This window comes from Symsagittifera roscoffensis, chromosome 7 (assembly GCF_963678635.1).
Source record: "Symsagittifera roscoffensis chromosome 7, txSymRosc1.1, whole genome shotgun sequence".
In the NCBI taxonomy this organism is placed as follows: Eukaryota; Metazoa; Xenacoelomorpha; order Acoela; family Convolutidae; genus Symsagittifera; species Symsagittifera roscoffensis.
The window spans coordinates 25072638-25100436 of NC_087068.1; the positions used below are offsets into that span (position 1 = coordinate 25072638).

The following is a 27799-nucleotide window of genomic DNA, read 5'->3' on the forward strand; positions in this document are numbered from 1 at the left end:
GCCTCTCATTACTGGACAAAACGGTGCAGGTCACACCGCAAGTGATGCGGATGCTGGGTGGGTTGTTAGAAAAAGAAGTGACCAGAGATGACCCCGAGTGGGCAGCAGCCATGGCATCACTGACAGTCAGCGAGAAGGTGAAGATCATGCCATCAATACGACAACATAAAGACAACGAGAGGGATTGTAGGTCAATAGTGTCCTCAATACCCCAAGAGGTCTTAGTGAGTACTTCATACGGTCGGAAAGAGCAGGGTAACGATACGCGAACGAAAACCGTTACCTTTGAGGACCAAGATGGAGAAGGCGAGAAAGTTGAACGAGAACTGGAGCAAGATTATTTGTCCGGGGAGACAAATGGTAAGTTAAACCGGCGAGTTTGAGATCAACATCCGGGACAAAGAAGTATGTCCGGGGAGTCTGAGATAGATGAAAAAGTCCATGACAAAAAACAGGACCTAGGGAACAAAGTTTTGTCCGGGGAGTTTAGAAGGATGCGGAGAAGGTACGGACCTGATCTGAAGGAGGGTGCGGACTCCATCACAGACTCTTCAATGGATGACAGTTCCAGGAATTCAAGTATGGACACATACTCAGACAGGAACTCGAGCTCGGGATCAGAACTGTCAAAACTAGCGATCCACACACTGCTAGTGGAAACTCGCGCAAGGGATCTGGATAGAGAAGTGTACCAAGACCCTGACAGTGATCGCTACCTCATACCAAGCGAAAGGATCTTTGACAACGCAGCGGATGATTTGGAAACGATAGCGGTATCGAAGCGGTCGATGAGTCTGTTGCCGCAAAAAGAGGTAGTCAGGACTGATCTTCAACCGTTCAAACAAGAAACACAACCATTGGCGAAGATTTGGTGCGTAAAGATGGAGGAGGTCACACACCAGCCCAATTGATGAATTGTCAAATGAGGTTCATGAAGACATACTTGAAGGCAAGATACAGACTCTCGGACCTACTAAGGGCGCAAAGAAATGACCGCATGACAAGTAACCTAAAAAGGTGGATAGAAAATAGTGCTCCAGACAAAGGTGACCTGGAAGAAGACAGTTATCGGATCCTGAGACAATACTTCATGCAGAAGGAGGGGAGATTATATCTGAACAAGGACGGGATCGTGGCTTGCAAGAGAAGAGAAGAAGACAAAGTCTTATACAAGTATAACGCGATAGTGTTGCCGCAACTCTCTCAGACAGAACTATTATTCAGGTCGCATGATCAAATGGGCCATCAAGGGATCGACAAAGTGTATCAGAGGATCCTGAAGCGCTTTGAGTGGCCTGGAATGAAAAAGGCATGTGAGAAGTGGGTAATAGCGTGTCTGTCATGCCAACAGGTCAAGGATCCAAGGAAATTGCGATTTCCTTTACAATCGATTGAGTCGTTTGAATTCAACGAGGTGGTGCAGATAGATCACCAGGAGATATGCATGACAGACAGCGGTTATAACCAAGTGTTGGTCATGATAGATCATTTTACGAAGTATGCTGAGGCCGTACCCTGCATAACTGCCTCGGCGGAAGAGACATGCGACCACCTGATCAATATGTGGATAGCGAGACATGGTTGTCCGATGACGTTTCAGTCGGAAAATGGAACAGCCTTCGTAGGAGAGCTTACGAAAGAGCTTATGAGACGCTCACAGGTTGCTCAAGCTCACTCCACGACATACCACCCTCAGACGAATGGCTCAGTGGAGAGACAAAATAGAACGTTAGTGTCGATGCTGAGGGTATATTGTTCCAGGTACATGACCGACTTGGACAGATACCTTCCACAGGTGATGGGAGCCTATAATAGCACGCAACACTCCACCACTGGAGTGAGTCCACACATGATGCTAACTGGACACGAGAAATCTTTACCCTTAACCTTCTTCTATCCAGAGTATGAGGGAAAGAAAACGTCTCTTTCGAAATACTCAGAAGCACAGGCAAGACACAGGCAAGACAGAGAAAGAAATTCGACAAGAAAGCAACTGGTGCAAAAAATTACTCGGTGGGAGACTATGTATGGGTATTCCAGAACGTTATACCAACGAAAGGGACGAAAAAGCTACTAAAGAAGTGAAGGGGACCCTTCATGATTACAGAAGTGCACCAGGAGGGACGTTTTTATAGACTGAGTACTGGCCGAACCGCCCACTATGAGAACATTAAGCCACACAATCCATCGACAGAAGATTGGTGTATACCCGCAGACATAGAAGAAGGGTATTATCTGATGATGGATCCTGCTTGTGAAGTCAACGAGAAAGGCACCAGGGAGAAGAACGATGGAAACGAAGTCGTAGAGGAGGGAACAAATACACCACTGGACCTTGATCCAAATGAGGTGATCGAAGCGGATGATGAAACCTTACCTTATGCAGAGGAAGATTGGCAGGATCCCGAACAAACAGAGGTTCCCAAAAATTTGGAACCAGATCACCCGTTCACGATGCAGACTCGACAAGGCGACGGGAGAAGACCTAGAAAGAAATACAACCGTTACGGTGACGACTTTGTAGTAGATAGGATAGATCTGAAAAAGATAGTGGAAGAAATGGTGGGTCTAGAAAGCATAACAGTCTCACAAGACATTGACATAGTAGATGATCACGACCAGGAATGGATCGAGGACAGGTCAAAACCCGAAAAAGATTTCGACGAAGAGCAATCGGAGTCCTACGGAGATGATCTCACAAATCTGCGAGTCTTGGAGTGGCTGAACGAAATGACATCAGACCCCAAAGAGACCAGTGTCACGATTCAAGACGTAGATCGTGAAAGCGCGAAATACATCAAGACCGAACGAGATGATCCTTCCTGGGCTGCTCACGAAGGACAACTATTCATTCCGGCTTCTAACCTCGACTTGATATCCGGTATGCGATCGACGGGGACGTCGAAGGGTATTTTTGTCCGGGGAGTGGGGGTAGGACTTACCCACACTGAAAACTTGACAATAAAAAAATTAAGAGTAGCAAGAGAAACAGGAGACTAAGAAGCAGAAACAGGCGAAGAACCTAAGAAACCTGACATAGGGAGGGTAGTTGAGTCATACTTTAACTTACCAAATGAGTATTCAAGTAGCATATTATTAACAGACAGTGATTTCATACTCACAAACAGAACATGCGCGATAGCAATCCCAGCACAGCAGACAAGAGTTTCAGGACAACCTTAGCGGCAGATTTTAAGAGAGAATACACAAACGTGGAATTCCTTTGGAAGCAACGACCAGGAGTAGGGGGTGTAGCAGCCTTACCTCCGGCGGCATCACAAATACCGGGAAAATACCTATGCTTCTTGGTGACGAGGGCGACGGAGAAGCAGCACGTGGACCCAGAGAACCTAGTCTTGTCCTTGACTAGGTTGAGAGATTTCCTCTTGGAAATGGACGTGAAGGAGCTATCGCTTCCAGTGTATGATCCGAACAGAGGACGACTGCATCCTAGGGAACTCTACGCGCTTGTACACGTGATATTCTCTGATACTAAAATACAAGTATATCTGCATAAGAAATATTATTTAGGTATAGGCTGAGTGACGTGTAGGAAGGTGATAGGCTAAAGACTAAGTTATGTGGTGTAGGTTATGTGTTATGTTATTATCATGTGTTATGTTATTAAGATCTTGGGTAAGTAGGGGTTAGTGACCATGAACAACTGAAAGACGATCTTAGGAATAGATCCAAAGTTTGGACTGTCCAATCTTAGGTCGAATTCCAAAATTTTAGAAACCGATTGATTTTAATAAATTTTAGGATAAATATCTTTTTATCTGAACTGTTCTTAAGCTAATTTTAGCAATTTTAGCGATATATGTTAAGGTGAAACTGACGAGTGTGATATTTGCGACTTCTTTTCTAGATCCTGATTGATCATTTAATTACTCACTTGAGTCAAAACCTTATAATCGAGTCGAATCAAATCAAATCTGAAGAACAGTTTGGACAATTTCAACCTGGATGAATTGATGGACCTGGCAGAGGCATATGTGGGACCGATGGTAGATGCGATCTATCGTCGGCTTATGGAACGAGACTTCGCTCTGGAGGACCCAGAGGTAGTCATGTTGCTGACCGCCCTGATCAACATCTTGGGGCATGTCAACCGTGGGGACCACCCCACGGAAGTCCTGTTGATGGCAGCATATGGAGAAAGGGGAGTACTAGACCGCCCGAACATGAGAGTGATGAGGTGGAGAAACGGGGCTCTCTCAGGGAGTGACTTGGCGAATGAGCCTGGATTAGGAAGTTCTAGGACTTACCAACCAGGTGAAATTCCTATGCCCTCCAAGCCCAAACCTGGGCTGACGAGAATGCATCAGGAGATGAACAGCGAGGCTACCTTGTCTGGTTTACCACTGAGAGCAGCTGTGCCACCAAATAGGGCGAAAGTAGGACAGAAGGTTCAGACGGACCAAACCATGCAAGATCTGGATGGGATGAAGGATGAACTGGAAAGGACGAAAAAGGAGCTGGACGAGATGACCAAAAGCATGCTCATTATGGAGGACGATCGGGACATGTAGAGAAGGTTGTTCGAAGACTGCAATAAAAAGCAGGGTCAAGAAATTGAGCGCTTGAGGCAGGACTACAAACAACGATCGGAACAGATGGCGTTGAAAACCGCCGTGGAGAAGGCGATACCTGCAAGGAGTGATCCTCGTGGGCAGTCCCCGATGGAGCTCTTGACGCCTCGGGAAATGAGCCAGACGACGGAAACACGACTCCCGGTAGCAACAGATCGAGTGACGATCCCGGACCCTAATGACACCTTGGGTGATCCAGTCGTGGAGCAAACAGTGCAGAGGCTGATAGAGACAGCTGGACGACTAGCCGCCAATAAGAATACACAAGGTTCCGGGGTGACTGCACCCTTTGAAACGATCGACGACACGGGCAGAGTACGACTCTCCCAAACAGTGATCAGACAGGGGACAAGTGACGTGAAGCCACTCATGGGGAGCTCGAAGGCCCCAGAGAGAAGAGTACAGAAGATGACAGCAAAGAAGGTGTCTCGCATAATAGACGTACAAAAGAACAATCAATTGAAATACAATTTCATGGGAGTTCCGGAGACAGATCCGAGAGCTTGCTTCAATCGAGCGGTTGGAGCCCGGCAGTAAACCTGCAGCAACCACCACTGGGGACATCACATCTGATACTGGGAGACAGCTTGGTCAGAGTACTATCGAATTTGAGGACCTCGTGGGTCACCACGGTGATGGCCTTTGGAGGCGCGACGATAGCCCAGTTATATCGAATGGTGGAACTGATGAATCCAGGGAGGATCCCCAATGTGATGATCCTGGTTGGGACGAATGACATCTCCAGATTTTCAGATGAGCAGGAAGCGCTAGGGGAATCAATGATGGTGTGTTTGTTTACTACCCTCTGGCAGAAACAGCTGCACGGAGAAGGCACAACGAAGGAGTCGTCAGGTGGAATAACATCTTGAGGAATCTCGCAAGTCGGAATGCCGGAAGAATGATCCTCATGGACATTGAACATGAGTTGAGAGTTTTGGATCAGGCCAGACTGACCACGGACGGCATCCATTTCGATAGCATCGAAGGACAGGCTTGGTTGAATCGAGTCTTCCAAGAGCGGTTGGATGAACTAGAGGCGGAACTCTTCGATACGGGAGTGCTGAAGGAAGAAGGAACAGCGAGTGACGCGGTGATTACGACCTTTGTGCCTCCTAGCCTGGAAACACGCTTGGGGACAGTCCCGGCCGTCACGAATTACAGGCAACAGAGCTCCAGCGAACCAGGTCAAAAAACAGACGTACAGGATCGATTGGGAAAAACGCCGGCGAGGAGGACAATCCATCCGAGGAGAAGAATAGAACCTGTCAATCCAGTCGAAGAGACAACCAGCACGTCTAGATCGGACACGAGATCGGAGACCACAAGTACCAGTAGAGAGGAGAGACGCCCGGGCAGAGGCTCGTTGATGTGGTCAAGACCCATACCGTCTCCCTGGCATGTATACAAAGACGAGCTAATGAAGCTGGATCTCCAGAGGGTGAGCTTCATCGAAGATGCAAGGAGGATGCTGAATGGAGCGAGGCTGTCCGTTAGCAGGCTGTGCTCGATATCAGGCGTAGACTGGCTGATAGCCGCGAGTATAAACTTCAGTTCCACGACGGCCTTGAGATTTGCTGATCTAGAGGGACTGCAGATGTTCAGGCAGCTGACGACACCCCCTGGTAATGTGAAGGAAAGAATATACCCGAAACTCGTGAATCAAGAAGGTGATGTCCAAAGATATGGCGGATTGAAAGCAATAAAGAAAGATGAGACCATCTTCGCCGCCTATGACAAAGCAGAAATAAGGAAGGCCAAGATCATGATAGTAGCGAATTCAGAGTTCGTATATACTTCCAAGTCTCTGTTCTGGCCGGACGTCATAGTGTTGGCAGCGGTCGACCTGGACCTACTGCAATCGGTATCTATGGCTATAGGGGTACAAAGGCAGACCGACATGAACCCAATTACGATCGTGTTTGCTGGCATCAAAAACCATCTACACAGTAGAGGTTTTCTGTGCAGACTCAGAGATCCTACAACGGCAGAGAATGCTGTGTGGCCAGCGATAAAAGATATCAATGATTCGATGGGCGAAGTGGTGGATGCGACGAAGGAGGGGTCGTTCACCAAAGTGACACCGAGGGTAGTATTCGCGCTGTCTCCGGGGTATGCACAACTCCCGGATGGACTGAAATTCGTGTATGCAATTGAAACCTTGCTTTCGGAAAGAAAAGATGATGTGATCATATCAGCCCCAAATCGCATGATAGAGATGGAGAACTTGAGGCCACTCAGGGCTGAACTACCTGCAGTGTGGTCAGATATCTCAAACGCGATGAGAGGATTCAAGGACCATGCGCTACACATGTTAGTGTTGGATGAGGTGCTGGGATTGGAACTGTCCAATTTCAGTCGACAGCTCAAACTGAAACCGGGAATAGACGACGACCATCGAGTGATCGTAGCGATGTCCAACGATTTATGGTTCCGAGCAATGGAAAAGACAGGTGAAAGCACGAGAGGGAAAAATTCAATAGAGACGAGAGCTCATTTGGAAGCGATGGTTTTGAGAACCAAGTCGGAAGCCAACCAGTGGCTACACCTAAATCCTCGAGTAGCGGCAATGGGTGCAGATGCTTTTGAGCAAGGCCTTGTGATGATCACGAAGATCCATGCCTAATTGTTAAAGGAGGTGAACCTGGCGGAAAATGCCGAAGAAAAAGCCGCTGAATTTTTTGACAGAATGTGTCAGATTACCCTAGAAACCTTCTGGACCCAGGAAGTGAAGGGAAAGTAAGGCTTTGAACGGACAGACAGCATGCTGGAAGGGTTGGGAGCCGGATGGACCGCGTCCTTCTTGGCAAAAGTCTACCCGAAAGTCTCTCATTATTTGATTAAGGAATTCCTCCAAGCAGTAGTGGAAATGTCAATAGTGGAACTAATAGCCTTGTTCGTGACGTTTGGAGCAGAGATTTTCGTGAAGGGACCGGTGATGTTGCTCACCGAAGGGATCCACCTCCTGCGGTTAGATGGACTTCAGACATTGATTGCAATTACCCACGGAAACTTGGGAAGATTAATGAAATTGACACGTTGCCCAGAGCAGATGAGAGAGAGAGAGAGCGAGGAACTTAGATATGAAGAAATCCACGGACTCGTGGAATAAGATAAGAGACTTGAGACACACTCTTATCCAGTATCTCTTGCAACAAAATCGCTTTGGAACGGGAGAAGATGAGACTATTGAAAGGGAAGAAGCTGTTAGGCGACATGTTGGAGGCATGCCCCTGTTAACCGATCTAAGCTAAGCTATGAGAACCGATCCCTTGGCGCTGATCAGAGGAGTCACGGAGTTCGTGACAGTGATCTAAGCTTTGGAATCTGAGACCCTATGATAAAACGAATGGTGAAATAACCAGAGTGCCTCGTCTCACTGCAGCATATCATAAAGTGAGAGAAGAGACGAAGGACTGGGGTGATTACGAGAAGCTGCCGGAGGCAATCCCTGAATTCCCTCTGACAAGAAGGATGTTACTCGGAGCTGTCTCCGTGGTACAAACTCCTAGGTTGGGAGCATTCGAAACCAATGAAAGGAGAGTAGGGAATTTCGAAGCAACGATGGACACATACTTTGTGGGAAGAAATGCCGCTGTGTTACAGTACACACGATTTGCCTATACGGATCAAGCAACGAGAAGGCGAATAAGCAACGCCGCGACTCCCAAGCCTAGAAGATTTGATGAAGAATGGGCGGGATTGGGCTTGGCGCCTATGAAAATGAGAGGCAGGACCGAGCTGCCTGAGGCCTCCTTGATCCTGACTAGTGAAAAACCGGAGTTGACGGTAGTAGGAACGCTGCGAACGAGAACTTTCCTAGCACCCTTTGGCTGTGAGGAAATCAAAGTGGTCCATGGAGAAGAGGAAGATAGATCAGCCGGTACATTGATCATACCAAAATTTCCGGAAGGAACCGACAATGATGAACGAGGACCCACGAGTTCAAAGAAAGATATGTCAGAAGGAGATGACGGACAGGGAGAAAGCCGTCAAACGGAAAAGCCAATGCAACAAGATGCAGATCAAGCTGGTGGGGAAGATGACATAGCATCGACAGGAGGAGTATCCAGCCTGGACTTCAATATCTTCAGTGATCTTGAGAACAACGCGGATACGTTGGAGACGAATGAGCCAGCGGATGAAGGCATTTCGACACTTGAACCTCCGTCAGCCTTCAAGGAAATGAAACGGAAATTGCCGGAGAGCAGCTCTCCTGGCAATTCAAGAAATAACGAGCAAAGAATCCTCATGGAATCGCCTAGAAGAAGAAGAATAGGGGGCTCAGCCAGAGTACCTTTCTTGGGAACGCTGCCCGAAGAGGAGTGGGAAGTACATCACCGAGACCATGAGAGTAGGACGGGATGCAAATTGGACAGAGTGGTGTTCATGGAAGAAGTCTGGACAGTAGTTCGGAGCTATGGGACCCAGTCCATTCTGAAAACAGGTCTCAACCGACCATTGATGCGGGAAGTCCTTGACAAGCTTGATGAGTGTGAAGGGAGATTGAGTGAGTTGTTGATTGATTCAGCCACTGACGAAAAAGAAGCGAACTCTCCCATCAAGATGACGCCCCAGGACGATAAAGGAGAGGTGGTGTATCTGTCAAGAACCAGGAAAGGGACGATGCGATCGAAGTTGGTGATTGATAAGATCAACGAAATGAAAATGAAGTTAGGCAGCAGAGTGATGCCGAGAAGAGTAGGAAAGACGAAAATGGATTCGGAGATATCGGTGAAAGCTGTCAATTCAGCGAAGAGAAAACGAGTCGAAGAGGTCATGGATTTGGGACAAGGCGATTATCAATTGTCTGGCACGGACTGATATAACGATGGTGCCACCCATTCTCATGGCGGGGATAAAGCCAACAGGTTATAAATCCAAAAGGAGTGACCGCACTCTGACTGGAGCAACCTTAGAAATGGAAATACTCAGCCAATGTGGAGAGAGCACAATGAGAGACTTTAAGCCATCTCCCATGAATCACGGAAAGGGAAATGTCGCAGGAAAACTAGTACCCGTGGAATACAACCGACTGACAGTATCGGAGGCTATGGCGATAGATGAACCCGCCGGTGGATACATGGAGATGTTGGAGTACCGAAACTCGGCTAGAGGGTATGTGATGGCTTTGGAAGACAAAAGTGCCATGGAAAGTTATCTGGAGGCGGTGTTGCAAGGCACCACCATCAAGCAGAAGGCGTACGGGACCTTAGCGTCGTCTGAGATACAGGCAGAAACGATGGAGCAGTTGGTGAGCCTTCCATGGAAAGCAGTAGTGTTACGGTACTTCGAAGAAGAAATGAGGACTGCGCCAAGAATACACGCTCTCATGGCAGTACCTTACGTGAGAACAGAGTTACAACTGAGGTTTGCCTGGTGCCTGATGGGACTGACTCGCGAAGAGTACAATTCGGAAGAAAGGAAGAGGTCAAAAGAAGAGAAAGTTTTCCTTATGACGAACCTGAGGGATCTGATGATCCAAGAGGAAGCAGTAGCGTGTGCGAAGCGGAGAGACGCTCTCTGTTTCATTCGATTCATGATAGAACAGATCTCAGTACCAGCATTGAACACCTGTGTCAAGATGCTGAGGGAGGGCGATGAGCGAGCAAAAGCCTTACTCTTGCTAGCACTGCTGGATATGCATCAAAGCCAACCGATGAGGATGAATATGAAAGAACCCGAGGAGTTAGAGCCCATGAGAAAGATAGACGAAATCAGCAGATTCTCAAACAAGGAGCTGAGACTCACTAAAGAATCTATGGGGGCACTGCCGAAGTCCAGTGAATACTGTGGACCAATTAAGAAGAAGTCGTACAGCTACGTATCCGGAGTCATAGGGATAGCGTATAACCCGTTCCTGAGTGAAGACATACGCGATTGCTTCTTCGATTACGAGCAGGCAGTGTTGCTAAGATTCTGGATGTCGAGAATTGTGACGATTAAGAGCGCTACCAATCCTCAGATTAAATTAGGTTTGATCTTGGAAGAAGAGGTGACTGCACCTTCCGTACCAAATCCGACAAAAGAGTGGAGTTTGGGTTGGGATTCTCAGATGAATTGCTGAGAACGAGCTTGATGGCAGTGTGGGAATTGATGAGGCCATCATGGTGTCCTAGTCCCAACGCTGACTCGATACTACGAGTGACACAAGACGTGCAGAGGGAACTGAATGCAGGCTGTAACCTGCGTGACCTTAACATCATATATAATGTGATGACAACGGTCTCTAGAAGCAACGGTGAAGATAAAGTGGAGTTGCCTGGCTGGGGACCAGAAGACTGGGTCAAACCTGGTAGCTGTCTGGCGGAAGTCTGTGGACTGGAGGGTCACGTTTGTGGAGGTCTGGACTGTGTGAAGACCCTAGAGAACCAACACAAGCAATTGACGGTATTGTTTGGAAACGTCGTGATGAAAGCAAGAACGGAAACGGAACTGATAGCGGATTGTCATGGAGGAACCGAGGTGAATCTAGTGACTGCACTAGGATTCTACAGCATGTTTAGTTCTTTAGAGTCACTATTGAATCTAGAACAGAAACATGAGATGGTCACAGCCATCAGTGTAGAGGTGTTCCCAGGAGTTCTACAAACTGAACAAAAGTACATAGGAAAATGGAGGGAAGCGATTGAGGCGGAAATGAACATCAGACACAGTGAGACTTATTGTAGACCATCAGGAGCGCAATATTTGGTGGGTTCGACATTGGCTCCAATGTGCAAGAGCAGATACCCAGTACATTTCGTAGCTGTGGATGTAAAGAGTACGAGAACGATCGTGGATCAAGCCTTCTCAGTGCCGAAGTGTGTGAAACTGGCGAGAATGTCCGAGAAATCTTACGAGTTGCTATGTAAGATGTTCTCAGCAGTTCCAGAGAGAACCAAGGAGGAGTTGGAATCGATACTGGGAAAAAAGTTCATGGGATACGTGAGCGGGAACTTCAGTGACTTTGAGAGACAGAAACAGAGAGGATCAACTGTTACAGATTACAATACAGTAGACGAAAATGATGAAGTCCACCGAGTGATGATGGAAGTGGAACCATTACTGAAAGCTTGGGGAAAACGTAATTGGAGGAGCATCATGTTGACACATGACGAGTTTCCCTGCCACTGCTTGTTGCAGACCTGGTGGTATCCCAAGCGTAGTAATCTGATGTTGATCTGGGACTCTGGAGAGCTGCTCTCCATGGGTTTACCAGACTCATCACAGCCCATAACAATAGTGATAGTGGGAGTTATGATGGCGATACGATGGCTGGAGGCTCATGTGAAAGAAAACAATAGACAGGAAGCGCCAACGAGAGAACAGTTGCAGAAATTGGATTGTCTAAAAGATTTAGATCTTTTTGAGACAATGTGCAAAATTTTAAACATTCCGATGGAAGTGAAGAAGATATGGGCAAGAAAACGATTGATGCCATGGTTCAGAGCTAATATGACTGCATGGTTGTACGAATATGCTAAGAAGCATATGTCGAAGCACGGCAGAGTGTACAGTGGATATCAGCTGGACATTGGAGCGGGAGCCTTCAAGCGAACTTTCGTGACTCATCGGAATGCAATGACCATCGCTGTGAAAAGAATCTCCAGGACAAGTGAACGTAGTGGAAAGGAGAAGGCAGAGATGTTAAAGGAAGATTTGGAGAGAAATGTGACGTTGTTGTGTCTCCACAACAGCTTCTGCAGGAACAGAGAATCTAACGTTGATCCCCTACCTTGTTGCAAACAGAGGGTAGAAGAGCAGAAGTGTTGGAGGACTGCTTTCAACAGCGTCAGGATAGCTAACGATGTGTTGCAGGACACAGAAACTGAAAGTGCAGAGTCAGTATCACAGGAGGAGGAGATGGAACATTGACAAATGGTCGAGAAAACAAGAGGCAAAAAGAAAGAGAATTAGAAGAATTTAGAAGTGTTAGAACTTCTAAACGACGAAAAAGAAGAAAACAAAGGAGTGATGAAGAAAAATTAAAACTCAGAATTGTTTATTGTATGTGAAAAACTCAAGTGAGAAACCAAGCAACCAAGTTGTAATTGAAAACTGAAACATTTAGTTGAGTTTTGAACATTGGAGAGTTTGTTGCATTTATAAATTTGCTTCTGATTTTTAGTGAAGTGGCTTTAGAGACACTTATTATTTATATAGAAAGGCTTGAGTGAAAAGTATATTTGAATATTCCAGCCTGCATGATTGTTTTTAATCACTTAGGACGACTGATCACTTTGTGGTGACATGAAAGACTTGGGCAATCTCTTGAAGAGGGAGATTGTTGCATTGTTCTTTCTAACCACAGAGTTTCTTAGTTTCAATATTCAGGACAATAACAAGCAAGATTTCCGAAGGGAAGGAGCATAGTAGGATAATTTTAGCTTGTTGGTTGGCAGGACTGTCCTGCAAACCAACATCTTTTAAATCTAGGAAAAAAAGTTTTAATCAGGACATTGACATTGGAAGTAAAAAAAACAGGAAAAGAGGTTTTTATCTTAGGGCATATCCTCAATGTGCAGATTAATGAAAGAATTTGAAGGCTATAGTGATGTAGTATGATGCCATTTATATTCTGCAGTGAGTCGATGTGACGCGGATAAAATTAATTTCGTGCATTTTGTAAATTCTGTTCGATGACACTGTACCTATTTTGCGAACATTGCGAGATTCAATGAGGACATTGACCGAACTGTCTGGGGAGTATGTGACATTCGACCAGAATGGATCAAATTGCAGATTCAGCAGATTCGGAGTTTTTAGCAGCGCACCTTCCGAGTTAGTGATTTTGAAGGATTAACAACGTTATTAGGACGATTAGCAAGACGGTGAAGGTCAAGTTATTCGGGTATTTTGAAATTTTAAATTTTCGAAGTGATGACGTAACAATTCTGAGAAACGTCAGAAACGGCAATTTTGGCAAGAAAATCGAAGAAAAACACAACAACATTAGTTGCGATAGCGATAACAACGAAGATTGTGAGTGAATAACGACAACAAATCGCAGAGTTAACAGAGACCATTCCAAATTACAACTATTGTGTCGCTACAATAGTTCCAAGGCAGTTGCTAACAACAGTGAGGGGTGGAAACCAGCCTTCCGGGTTACAGAGAAATCAAGCTTAACGTGCTTGATTCAGTGGATTCGAGAATCCGGAGGGGTTTCGGGACTGAAACTTTTATTATCTTGTATTAACTTTTAGCTTCCCTGTCATGTCCTGATTTGAATTTTATTAACAACTGAATTCATTTTGGTAAGGATGAGAAGCTAGGAGTTGGGGGGAAAGGGTTGATCCATCTTCGATGGAGATGATGATTTTTATCTACTGAACAAAAATAATAATAATTCAATAAATAGTAGTAGCCCTGTTTTTAGGAGTGACCTCGTGTTCTGGGGATACTGAGACCCAGCCATGAGCTCACTAATTTTGCATGTAATTAAGTTAATTTGAGTGTTTTGACCGAAGCCGAAAGCAGTAACGATTTTGTCGACCCGATGTTAGAAAGACCACCGAAAGTACTGGCATGGTAGAGACGGTTAAAAGCATGTAAAACTCTGTTTAGACGTTGGCCAGTCGTCTTAGGACTTAGTTTTATTTTCCGTCGATATGTATCTTTCGGGCGAATGTTACAGAGCGAGACCAGAAGCAGCGAGAGGGATCAGGCGCGCGGAGAATTGGAGCAGCTGCGACGCCTGTACCGAGAAGCCACAACGGGCTGCAAGGCGCTTGGATTAAAATACTATATTCCGGGTTAAAGTTTGGATCGATCTTTGGACATTTGCGTAAAACGATGTGGATTTCCTGCTGATATTCGAAGCGTGGGTGCAAGGAACAAGATTGAATTATGCTTTGAGCTGGACGAGAAACTGCCGAACCTAAAGGTTTTGAAGTTCAGGGTGCCGCCGACCCTAGCTCTGAGTAAGAACTTGATCAAGTGTACCGAGGAACTCAGGGCAGGTAGTTTTCTTATGGATAGGATTCCCTCGCAATACAGGTTGCTATCGCTGCCTGTGTACTCGGCACTATAAATGATAAAACTACTTTCGAAGAAATTTTTTTATTTATAGAGCCAAGGAAACAAAAGCGCAGCTTAGTATAAGTATCTGATAGACCAGTAGCCTCATATCAGGTCAATCGTCTTGAATTTCTTTCAACTCCGATTTATTCTGTGCAGGTGGTAAGGATCGCCGTGCTTTCATGGATCGCCGTAGTTACGAACAGGGAATAAAAGAGTTGGGTTGAGAAGTTGGATCCTCGAGACGGGACAAAATTTTTTGGGTTGATCTGAAGAAGTTGGCATTACGTGAGGGATAACAAGAAGGTGAGATCTCCTGATCTACCTCATCATGAATAATGGATGACAGTTTTTATTAGTATATCCTTGATGACTGTCAGATGGATGAAAAGATATCCCCGAAAATTGGTCTTGTTTGAGACGACGGCCTGTAAAGACCCGGTGATCCGCGGTGGAGTCAAAAGGATTCGTTTCAGAATGCAATTTTACTATTGTTTGCGAGTTTTGTTGGCATCCTTGTTCTATAGATTAGTGAAGGCTCATATGTCAGAATTTAATAGAGCCCGTTGGAGGTTTCAGTCTGAAAGGGGACCAGAGGCTTAAAAAAACCTCTGTTTGCTCATCGCAATGATGTGACAACTGCCTAAAAACGCGTGGAGAGAACTCCTAGAAATTATAAAGAACACCGTACCGATACTGTGAAAAACGTCAATTTGAGCTGGCACACGAGTTTCTGCTAGAATCATGAAAGTAGCATGGCTCCATTACTTCACACGAAGCAGAATCTGTCGAAGAGAAAAATAAGTCGTATGCTTGTTTGCAGTTAAAGACTGTCCGAGGAATGATATCCAGTTTGGATGATGATATGGAGATTGGGCCAAGCGATGATGTGATGGAATTGAAGATCTGTTGGATAACTGATTTTTTTTTTAGCAATTGTACTTTTCAACCTGATCCGTTGTCAGAGTATTTACAGTTGAAAAGTTTCTAAAGATCAAAATAATTGACATGGAAGTTCATGAGTTTCTTAGATTATTTCATAATTGTGAAAACGAGTTTCCGGAAATTGAAACTTGGTTTTCGAGATATTTTGTTCTCTAACACTGGTCCGAAAGTTTTTCTGTTTTCAAATTTTTGGAATATTTCTTGGGTTAAATTTATATATTTCACTTATTTTGTATGTTCCAATTCAAAGTAAAATTCGAATCGAGCTGACTTACAAAATGCCAGAATATTGTTTCGGTGTGAGCTCTCGGTTCCTGTACTCATCGCCTATGTTCAATTTAAGTTTGCGTTTTCTTATCTGAAGACGTCCATTGTTAACAGCGTCTCAACATCATTGCTGTTGTCAAGTATTTGTCCGCAGCGTTTTGGGGCATGCTGTCCTACAGGGGTATCAATCTTTTGATGCTATGTTATCCGTGTGGTTAGATGTCATATTTGCCCAACATAGGTGGAAATACATCCACTGTATTTGATTACATTACATGCACGTGAGATTTCAGGTTACAATCGAACGTGAACTTCAGCGACGGCAGGCAAATTTTCAAATAACGCGTTGTAAAAATGACTAACACCGGGCTTGAAATCTGATTTTTTAACTTAAATGTCCTTGGTGCTGTGGAAATTTTTCAATTTTCTTGCGTTTCAATTCAGTTTTTGTTTTCTGAGTTAATTGATGTCTCATGTAGGACGTTTTCCAATGTAATATTAACAATTGATGTCCTGATTACATGGTTCTCATTTGTCTTCGAAATTGCTTGTTGAGTTTTTAACTCTTCGTCAAAATTGCCCCAGTTACTGGTACATCGAAACAAATATATGTTGTTCAATCAGCAATGTCTCTTGAGCACATTGCCTCCGTAAACACCTTGCCTTCTTCAGCACATTGCCTCCCGAGTCTGTGGATTTTGATTCATAATGGGTCAACGCTTGCTCGGTTCTTTATAAGTTAACCCGCATCCGCGGGTGTAATGATCAAGGTTTTAATTGAATATTGGGTATTTCCGAGACCTTTATTTGGCGTTGCTAACACAATTTAAGCAAGAGTCGGGAACATTTTGTTACTGGCCTGAAAACAGTACCTTACGCTTGGTTGCTGTCACTGAACCACATTTGGATTGGCTCTGAATGAAGCAACGTCCAAAAGCCTGATTTCCTATTTTTCTGGCCTTGAGCAAATGCCGATAGGACTTATTTTCCTTTTCGTCACGTGTGGCAGTTAACGATTGTAACAGAAGCCTAGTAATCAGTAATGCCTAACGGTCAATTTCATAAGTTTTCCTCTTTCTACAATGTTTAAACCAACTTATTAACTGTGTGAGACAGGGTCACTAAGTTCTAAGCTTAGTTGATGACTAAAGTGTGCGTTGTTTTTAAGGGTTCATGAAGACTCCAATTACTATCTTTGTTGACTTGACCTTGGCCCATGTATGTACTAAGATCGATGTTTCTTTAACAAGAACGAATCCAAAACGAATTACAACATTGGGACTTCCTGGAACTATTGAACAAAGAATTGTTTCCTTAAATGACGCTCTATCTATTTTTTCGCGACTGCGAAAGCTTGATTTGTCTCGAAATGCGTTATCATCTTTAACTGGACTGGAGACCCTAAGTACATTAGAGGAATTGATTTTATACTACAATCTGGTTTCTAGTATTGATGAACTTAAAAAGTTACAGAAGAACAGCCAGTTGAAAATTTTGGACATTCGCCTAAACCCCGTAAGTAAGCTGGATTACCGAGGTACCATTCTCAAGCTGTTGCCTTGCTTAGAAATCCTGGATGATAGATTAGTTTCATACCCAGAGCGCAAGCTTGCTAACTCAGAGTCTACTAGAAGCGAACTTTACGGCGAATTATTATCAAATGATCAAGATCGGTTCTCTGAAATTCTTCGTAGAATTAATGAAACAAATAGCCCTGCACCCACTAACTCTATAACTGTTTCCGTACACAACTCTGAATCATCTGTTAATAACTCACCATCGCCGAAACTTTCTCAGATATTCTTTGAGGACTCATTGAACCAATCAAACGGTCCTCATAATCCGTTGGTAGTAAACGGCGATGAAATCTCGAAAACTGCATCTTACCTGTTTAACTTATTTGAATATCACAGCTCAAATTCTATCTCTATTTCGGAAGCTAAAAATCGGCTGCAGCCTCTAATTGTCAATGAACTCAAAAGATTGGTCGACATCTCAAAGCAGCCAAAATATGAAGATCGTCAATCATCAAATGAAGTTTCTCGGAAACTTAGATCAGCCTATGTAGAATGGGGATGTCAAACGGACTCTTCCATTTTGAATTCGGAGTTGATTCCATTATCCGAAGTAGATCAGGTCAAGACTCTAAAAGTGCAATTAGAAAGATCTCAATCGCAGGTAAATTGTGTCAATAATATGAACAAAATCACTTCTATGCTGCAGGAAAGTCATGATGTGCTAGTTAGAACGAACGCAAACTTGGTCAGAGAAATTGATGAATTGAGGCAAAAACGCGCTGAAGAAGAGAAGTTTTACAAGAGGCGTCTGAAAAGCTCCATGCTGCAGCCGAGTGGGATCAACTCTGGAGATGAAAGTGAATTTTAGTATCATTTCCGGGCAATTATTTTTGTAATGCGTTAGGTGCAATATCCATTTTAGTTTTTGTTAGTTTATAGAAAATTGTGTTGAATCAGAGAGATTTCGATTAGTTTAATTTTATAATATCTGTACTTATTTCAAGTAGAAATAGAGATCCAAGTTTTCAAAGCGGAGGGCTCTAAGTTGCACTTTTTTTTTCATTTTTAGTCAAAAATGCGAACAGCAACTTTTATAGGGTAACTGAAATCAAATAAATGTAATTTTCAGAAGCCAAATGGATGACGATTTTGACGATCTCTTAGACTTAATCGAAGAAACGAAACCAGAACAATCCAAGATACCAGAGAATGTAGAACAGACTAACACAGAGGAATCAGCACCGCCTCCAAAAATCATAACCCCCTCCGACAGTAAAGATTTGGAGGATATCAAACCACTAGTTCTCGAAGACAAGCAACAGCCTAAACCTGCTTCTGCTATCGGTGGTAAACGAAAGGCTTTCAAAATCGAAAAAGAAATAGACTGGGGTGATGATAATCCTACTGATCTTCTGACTGAACAATCGGCTAAAACTGCGAGCCAGTCAAATGAACAAAAAAGCGGAAGCAGTGGTTTCAATATGAATAATTTGCTTGGAATCGACGATTCGACTGATGTTGCAGTTAAGCGACCGCCTACAGGTGAACGCAGACCTGACCCGAAAAGCTCTCTTAAACCAACTTTGAAGGTTACAGACGAGGATGATAATGAGTCTTTAGCGGGACGTGGTTACCAACCGTCGCTTGGCGGAAGTAGCCGCGGACGGCGAGCGATTAACGCTGGAGTCAGTGCTCAGGGATCCGTGAAGTTTGGAGGAGAAAGTATCTTAGACGGTGAAAGTGTAGCATCTGGACGAAAAGGCAGCAAGCCTGCTCTCAATGCAAGCAAAGATTTCGATGCGATGTCAGATATTCTTGGTCTTAGCTCGGAACCGAAATCGGCTGGATTTGGGTCGTGGCTGAAAGAGGAAAACAGAACCAGTGCGTCGAATGATTGGGTCAATTTGGCTAAAAATAGAAGAGCTTCAACTGGACAGGGTCCCGAAAGACCAAAAACTACCTCTGGGTTTCCATCGGGTACAAGTACCCCAAAACCTGGGGACTCTGGTTTGGATTTGCGGCCAAAAACATCAACGAATGAACCATTGTTTGGTGACGAAATTCCTCTAGATCAACTTCTGTCATCAAAACCTCCGGCCGGAACAAGGGTTAATCAACGCGATGGATTTCAGGATCCAGTTACACCTGCCGCTAAATCTGCAGCAGAGCATTCAGAAACTCCAAAGACTGAAATGGCTACTCGCGAGACGCTGCAAATTCCTGCAGCTTCTGGCCTCTTCCGAGACCGTAGTCGAGTACCTAGCGAGGATGGGCTCTCAATCGTAAGCGGAGCGGGTTCTCAGGCTTCGAGAGATACAATTTTGGACGGAGGAGGTGATGTTAATTTGCGTTCAAGAGAGGAAAGAACTCCAGGTACAAGTTTGCCCTCTGCGCGTTCCCAAGATGATCTCTTTGGGGGCCGAGGAACATCTTCAGGTGCTACTAGGAAACGTCAGACTAATGCTAACCAAAATTTAGCGCAGTTGTTTGATGGTGATTCTGCAATACAACCCGAAAGTATGCCAAGGCAGCAACCAGGTCCGAATTTCGCAGCGTCAATGGACAGTGCAGGTCAGCCACAGTTACAAAATCAAGGAACATCTAGACATCAAGCACATGCTTATCATACCAATCAAATGGCAATGAATAATGCAAATATCATGTGGGAAGAGGAAAAGAATCATTTGGTCCAAAAGTATGAACAAAAAATGAAACATCTCAAAGAACTACACGAGGACGAAGTGTCCCGAAGCAAAGACGAAAAGGAAGCGTTAAGCAAACATTACAAGTCTTTAATTGAGATCATGGAAAAGGATAGAGTGGAGGTCATAGCGAGGTATGACCGAAATTCGCAAGACATGGAATTGAGACACCAACAGTCTTTGGAGAGTTTGAGGCTTCTCCAGGAAAAAAACTTCCAAGAGTCGAAAAGCGAGTTTGAAAAAAAGGTGGAGTTTGTGAAGAAGCAGAAAGAAATGGAAGTAGAAGCGATTAAGTCGGCTTCTTCTCATCTACAGTCTGTTAATGTAGTTGTAGAGCAGGTTGAAAGCCAAGCAAAATTGATCAACGAAATTTCGACCAACCTTGGCAATAAATCTGCAAATACTCTAGATGCACGTGAATTTCAAATAAGAGCGAAAGAAAACGAAATTCGTATTCAAGAAGAAAGGCTAGAACGACAGTTAGCGGATACAGAACGAGAGAGAAAGAAGATTCAAGAGCTGATAACAAAAATGGAAATGCACATGCGAGAAACTGCTTCGACTTTAGAAAACGACAAGTTTAATTTGATTCAAGATCAAGCAAGATTGGCGGCAGAAAAGAAGAACTTACAAATGCAGCAACAGCAGCAGTTGGATAAAATATCTCAGGAGAGAAGCTGGCTGGATAAAGCTAAAGCCGATTTCGAACGAGAGCAAAAAGAGAACAGATCAATGCTTTACGAGGAGCGTCGGCTTCTTGGAATCGAACGAGCAAAACTGGAGGCCTCTGTCAAATCTTACAGCGAGCGGGAAAAACACGAGTCGGTTAAAACTGCTCAAGCAGAAGCTGAAATTAGTGGGTCATTGCGAGCTATCGCCAACGAACATGAAACCTTAGCTAAGACTGCGGCACAGTTGAAAATGGACAGAGATAATTTGGAAAAAGAGCGAAACGCTTTCGACCAAGAGAAAAAGCGGATTGAAGTGGAACGAAAGATTGCGGATGAGTCTAAATTTGAAATTAGAAGTAGGCAATCTCAGTTAGATCATCTTACAGCTGATGCGACTAAAATTAGAGACGAGGGGTTGAACGCTTTGAGCAAAGCCACCGCGATAGAACTGGAACATAATCACAGAACTCAACAATTGAAGACTCAATTGACCTCTTTGAGAGCACAAGAACAGAGTTTAGCCCAGGAGAGGCTACTTTTGGCCCAAGAGCAGAAAAATTTGGAGACGAAGAAAAACTCTTTGATTTGTTCGAAGTGTTCTGGACCTGTGAGCTCGGCGGAATTGAACCCATTTCCTTCGCATCTGGCTTTCAAACAGTTCGGAACTCAGTCATCGGCAGATTTTGACAACCATTTCAGACATTCGGGAATGCATGGAATGAATGATAGCATGGCTATGGGACCCCACGTGAACGACTCAGGGTTCAACACTCCTGCTGATTTCACAGCTCAAATAAATTCCGTTCAACAAGTTGAAATAATGAAACAGATGTTGCAAATGGATTATGATTTGGAGAATCTGAGGAATTCTGCGCAAAGCGAGGACCAGTATTTGATGGAAGAGGAGCAGTATATTCAATCGTTAAGAGCGAGTAGAAACGAAGAGTTCCCGACAAGCTCAACGCCAGCTAATAATTGGTAGACTTACCTAAGCTCAGTAGTTATCAATTGTATGGTATATGCTTCTCTTCTCTTTTTGACCCTGCAGTAACTACTGCTCAATGTATTTTAGGTTCTAATTTCAGTTAATATGAGTGTTTTAATTAATTTGTAAATAGTGTAATTATTGTAAATTAAATTTAAAATTGTAATTTTTCTGTGTGGATTTGAATTAATGTTCACTGGTAACACTTTTTGAACAAGGCTGAGAATCTCTCTACCCAACTTCAGTTTGAACCAGAACAGTAGTTTTATATATAGAGTCAGTTTTCAAGCATCAGTATGGATGACCCAATTTAATGAAGATCTCACAGGCTTTCCATGTACGATTTCTGGAAATAAATTGGCCAATGAGAATAATTACTTGAGAGGTTTTTCACTATCGGGGGTTGTTTAGAATCAATGTAAAGAGCTCATGGTTGTAGTATGTTGAAGTTATAAATATGTTTTAAGTGTGATAGTGTTTTCAGAAGTGAGTTGAACATCTGAAGATATGGGAATCACTCAAGCCAAGTTCCACAAGAGGAAGAGCACAGGAGGTCGCTTCAACAAGTGGCGCAAGAAGAGGAAGTTCGAATTGGGCAGACCGGCCGCCATGACTAAACTCATGCCCGAGCGAGTGCGACCAGGTAGATTTACGAGATCAAGCATCAGAATTTTTAAAATAAATAATTTGATTTGTTTTTGTAAATACGAGAATAGGCGGTTGCTATGCAAGTAGAGCAGAATTTTCAAATTATACTAATCTAAGTAAAGCAGATGTTCTTCTTAGCGGAATTTTATTTTCAATCCGAATCACTGCATAGGAATCTGAATCACGACGAATAAGGCTTTAATATGGATGTTTTGCCGCATAGCAATTTGGCCCTAATAAGGATATTTTGCTGCGCGACCAATGGTTCTGCCTTAGAGAAAGAACTCTTTGCTTTGAGTCACGAAGTAGTCAAATTCCTGTGGTACGGAAGTTTCTGTCACGTTAATACGTCCTTAGCCGACAGTATTAGTATTCGCGATTTCCTCACTATCTCGCAGCAAAAGGCAACTCGTAATTTATTTACGAGTTGCCTTTTGCTGCGGCAACTCGTAACAAAAGGCAACTCGCAGCAAAATACAACTCCTGTAGCTCGAGCGGCAATTATGTTACCCTTTAGTCTTAATGTGAAGCAAAAAGGTGGTAAAATATCAAAAACTTTGAGGAGGAAAAAAATTCTCTCGTATGTAAAGTTATTACAGATCAAAATTGAAAGAAATACCTTCCAGCTGAGAAATTGTATCATTGTTTTGATAGTTTAAGAGTTCTGATGTCCTTTGCATTTGTAGGACTTTTTGGACATTCATATTTGGCGTTTTTCAAATAAATCTAGGTGTTTTTTTTTCATTCCTTATTGCTCAGCTTCATGCAATCTTCCAATCGAATTGTTCGTTGCGTGGTTTCCACTTTTTGCATTGTGAAGTTGATTCCATATAGCTGGTTTAAATTCAGGATTTTTTCGTACTATTTCACGTATATTTTGTCCCACCCAATTTTCTTGGAAATTATTGAGATGTGAATTGCGTTGTTCGTTCTCGCTTGTTGTGGCGTGAAGTTTAAAGTGCGAGCTTCAAACCGTAATCACGAATGAGAGCGTGGGCATGCAAAGTTTGTAGTCATTTGTCCCCTCTAATCAATACCAGTCCTACTTTTTTTGGATTCTTCCAATTCGCCCGCGCGAAATAAAAAAGCAGTCTTTAACAGACGGTGCGGGTACTGTTTTGAAAGCGAAATTAAATCTTCGTGGGTTCCAACATTTTGTTAGTTTCTACTAGAAACCTAAATGCTTGATTATCTTGCTGCTGAGTTTTGCGTTTGTATTTGAATTAAACAATGAAATGAGCAGGTGTTCATAATAGCTTGCGTAGTATCTTTTTGTTTATATAACGAGGGGTAACGTACCGTCAGCATGCCTAGCTGCGTATCGCTCAAAAATTTCCTGTTCTGAATTAGTTGTGAATACAATAAGACGATCCATCACACGGCACTGAGCCTTGAGCTAAAGATTTGTTTCTCCATAGATGGAAATTAAGTTCCATGAGAATTGCAATGACCCCCACAGTCTTCGGCACATCTCCAAATTCTCTGCGTTTATTTACCCTCGATACTGATGTAATTTAAGGTTTATAAGGACTTCCAAAACCACACTCATTAGATTTTGATTAGCTCGGGAATAATCTTGCGTCTTTGTCCGTTCCTTTACTCTTTGGTTGACACTGCAAAGAATTTAGAGTTTGTCCCCACAGATATTGCAATCGATTGGGAGCATTTTGAGACTGTTTTTCCATGCGTTTCTTTTTTTTCAAACTTGATTAAAATTAAACAAGTGTTTATAAAAATTAAAATACGTTTGGGAAGCCTTCTCTTCAATATCTCCTTCTCGAGGCAATGCTCAATGTAAATGATCTAATTTTTCTCCGCAAGTAAATTTTCACGTGTAATAAATAACTTATTGTTTAGAAGTTCATATGGAGCTAAATTATACGAGTTGTCTTTTTGGGAGTTGTTTTTTTTTACTAGAGTTTTCTCATTACGATTATCTGTCACAAATTTAAGCAGTGGCAATTGTAATTTTATGAAAATAAGTAAGAACATTCTTCAATACTTGCACAGCATCTGCCGCCTCTTCGTGCTCGTCATGTGATTTTTATTCACCTGTTTATAATTGAACATTTTTTTTTCAGTGCGTGTGCGAGGTGGTAACATCAAGATGCGGGCCCTCCGACTCGACACCGGAAATTTCTCTTGGCCCTCGGAGCATTGCACTCGAAAAGCGAAGATCCTAGACGTCGTGTACAATGCCACCAACAACGAAATGGTCCGCACAAAAACGATCGTGAAGAACTGCATCGTTAAAATTGACGCGAGTGCTTTTAAGTCCTGGTGCCAGGAGAAATATGGCGTCGGAAAAGGAGAGGGTAAGGACTTTGCGGAACTAGCTGAGACGGTCGAAAACATTTCAGTGAAAAAAGTCAAGACTCCAGAAGAGCGAAAGTCTGAGAAAGCGGCTAAGAAGGCCAAGAAGGAAGCAGCACTGAAAGCAGCGAAAAAAGACGGGAAAGTTTCGAAGTCCAAGGCCGCTGCTGCTGCTAAGGAACCAATTAAAAAGAAAGCAGTAAAGAAAATTGTCCAGGAGATTCTGATTCCAAAAGTAGACCCGGTGGTTAAAGATTGCATGAAGCAAGGGTTTGTGTATGCTTGTATTTCCTCGCGACCCGGTCAGTGCGGACGAGCTGATGGCTATGTTCTGGAAGGAAAGGAGCTGGACTTCTACAGGAAGAAGATGGACAAGAAGAAGCAAAAGTGATTTAAAGCGCTCTCTAAGATGTCGAGAAGTGTTTGATATTTACTCTTCAAAGTCCTTTTTTCAGTAGCTTGTGAATTTATTTTTACGCTCTGAAAACTTTTCCAGTAAAATAAGAAAGTTCACTTGTAGTACTCACTAGACATTGCGAAGTGGAAGGAGATATGAACAACTTGAAAGTCAAATTAAATCAATTGAAAATCAAGTTTTGTTTTTCCCCACTGTTTGTTTATTCAAATCGGACTATATTAGAATCAAAAATGTCACATCGCGACTTACTAAAATAAAAGATTTTTCTTGTTAAATTGCAATCCTTCTCAGCTTGACTCTTAGTTTTTGTAAACTGCGCTCCTCAATCGTTTGTTCATTTCAGGTTATCATGTCATGTAAAGCAGTGCTAAGTGGTATCTTGGCTTCCGCTACTGTAAAAAATGCTTGCAAGCCTAGTATTGTTTTGAGAGCTTATTCAGCTAGAAAGAAATGCGCATTCTGCATTTCAAACAACAGAATTCGACTCGGCTTTAAAACCTACAGTTCTTCAGGAGTTCCAGGAAATGCGGACCTTCAACTTGAATGTTTTGACATTAATGAAGGAATCTCAGAAGTTTCAAGTGAAATAAGAGATGATAACGAGACGGAAATTGATCGATTGTGGACTGAAAGTTAGTTCAAATCAGGGTTTTGAGACCGCCAATTCTTGATTTAGCGAAGTATCAGACGCAACACTTGCATTACGCGATTTCATTTAGCGACAACAAGTTTTGTAGTAAGATCTTACTGTCTTTTTAGTTTTTGGCGGGAAACTGGTTTGTGTTACACCAATTTTTCTGCATATTGTATTTGAAAGCACTTTGAATTACACAATTTGGCCGTGGAAAAATTTTTTTACATCCTTTTTGCCAGACGAAAATCAGGAAAATGTTCCTTAAACCAAGGGCTTGAGTTAAAAAAGTGTATATTTTCACAGAGATTTTGCGGGATCTAAATCTAAATTAAGTAGCGGTTCAGCGGTTTGTATTAGGAAAATCATAAACCTGGGTCAAATAAGCTCACTCATTTAAAAATTTAGTACAATTATAAAATCTTGTATGGGTCCTCGATAGTTTTAGAAAAGTTATGAAAAGCATGAGCATTTCTTTACTTGCATTCTTTCACTTTCTTTCCTTAAAAAAGTTTTCCTACTGATCTCAAATTAAAGCCCATGGGCAATGTCAAGAAAAAACGTAGAAACTTGGTCTCGTGTCGAGAAAATCTGGTCTGGATGTTCATTTTTTCGTTTGCGATTTGCACGTGTTATCAAACCGAAACTACTTTAACAGAATCACTTGAATAATTTTACCTTTGGCTCATATGAGGTAATTCAGAGGTTGATTCGCGCATGCGGCGAAGAGGTAACACAGCTGCCTATAGAGACACAGGTCAATGGTGCGAATCTGGCCAGGACCTGTTTTTTTTGTAAGCGGAAAATTGTCCTTGCGTCGAAAAATCTTTGTCGAACTTCTGTTTGTCTCCGTTTTTTGTTGGCTTAGTTGCCGCAGCACTAAATTTGCATAAAGTTTGGGCATTTTTCAACTCAAATTTAAACAAAAAATCAGTGTATTCCGGTTTTGGGCAAGTAATTGAGATCCAAGAAGTTTGCTCATGCTGTTCATTAAAAGTTTTTGGAAGTTATTTTCTTCATAATTTCAAGAAATATTCTGTGCATTTGGCGCAGTGATAACACCCATGTTTGAGACGGTGATTCTCATAAGTTCGATTTTAGCCACTACCTGTTATTTCGTGTCTGCTAATTTTTGTCGGCGTAGGTCCCTCAGAAAAGTTAGGTTTCTTTTCAGCATTTTGAAAGCTCTTTCTAAAGTTTCTAATGGTGCAAGTTAAAGTTTGTGAAGGTGCAGATAATTTTATCTCCCAAGTTTCTTGTCCGTTTTTGCAATTTTTTTTGACAAAAAAAATTTTTTGGCAAAAACTTTTTTTACAAAAAAAAACAATTTTTTTGAATTTTTTCAATTTTTGATTTATTTTTTCATTTGCTGGTAATCATAGTCATACATTTCTGTATCGCAAGATTTGATTTCGCCTCTGTGTTGATTTTTAGACTTAATTAGAGAAAATGATGACTGGCTGACTACCCCTCTTAGTTCTTGTACAATTTTAACGTATTTTAGCTATTGATGAAAAACAACAGATTAAACAAAATGAATAAATTATTACCAAAATGTTAAAACAAAAACTGTTGTCACATTTGCCTATTTCACTACGACTGTCGAATATGCCGTTCAAGATCTTTTTATTCTATTTGTTTGGTCAGATCTTTTATCTTAACACGCAAAAAATACGACACTAATTTTTTAAAACTATGGTCGGAATATTGTGTGTTAATAACACAGTAACCGGCTATCCTTGTTATTTAAGTATCTTTTGTGGAGCAAAACGTAAAGGATAATTCAGTGCCATAAAATTCCGAATTTTGATTTCGGCCAATGTTTCTTCTCTAAAATTTATATATGGAGTCTTTTTTTAGAAATTACAAACAAAGCTAAATCTTCAAGAGAATCCATGCCAAGAGCGATTGAGCGCTATGAACTGGAGACATTGTACGACGTATACAAAGAACAGAATCCTACTTTAAATGATGAAGGTTTGGCCAAAGTGTACCAATATGTGGAGAAATTGATCAACTATGCCTACGAAGACAAGGCACCTCCAGAAGTAAGCCATTTCTTTTACGTTGAACAAATTATCTTGATTTTGAAAACAATGAATGATTCTTCT

At 42.7% G+C, this 27799-nt stretch overlaps 3 protein-coding genes across 6 annotated transcripts in view; all 3 read left to right on the plus strand.

Moving 5' to 3' along the window:
* The window catches only part of LOC134851365 (small ribosomal subunit protein eS8-like), a 478345-nt gene that overhangs the window by 445021 nt on the left and 5525 nt on the right, over window positions 1-27799 (plus strand). For 2 of the 4 annotated variants that reach the window (XM_063867415.1, XM_063867416.1), the window contains exons 2-3: window positions 25399-25689; window positions 27549-27736. In XM_063867415.1, coding sequence (XP_063723485.1) covers window positions 25407-25689; window positions 27549-27736 — 471 coding nt within the window. In that variant the 5' untranslated portion in view covers window positions 25399-25406. Of the gene's footprint in view, window positions 1-22160; window positions 22322-24407; window positions 25127-25398; window positions 25690-27548; window positions 27737-27799 lie in introns of those variants that run through there. The other 2 variants (XM_063867419.1, XM_063867420.1) reach the window with 1 other exon arrangement.
* The window catches only part of LOC134851362 (uncharacterized), a 78449-nt gene that overhangs the window by 38944 nt on the left and 11706 nt on the right, over window positions 1-27799 (plus strand). The window lies entirely within an intron of this gene.
* Window positions 18454-21881, plus strand: LOC134851521 (uncharacterized). Its single transcript, XM_063867646.1, has one exon. It carries the CDS (start codon window positions 18457-18459, stop codon window positions 21673-21675), a length of 3219 nt encoding a protein of 1072 aa, XP_063723716.1. The 5' UTR covers window positions 18454-18456; the 3' UTR covers window positions 21676-21881.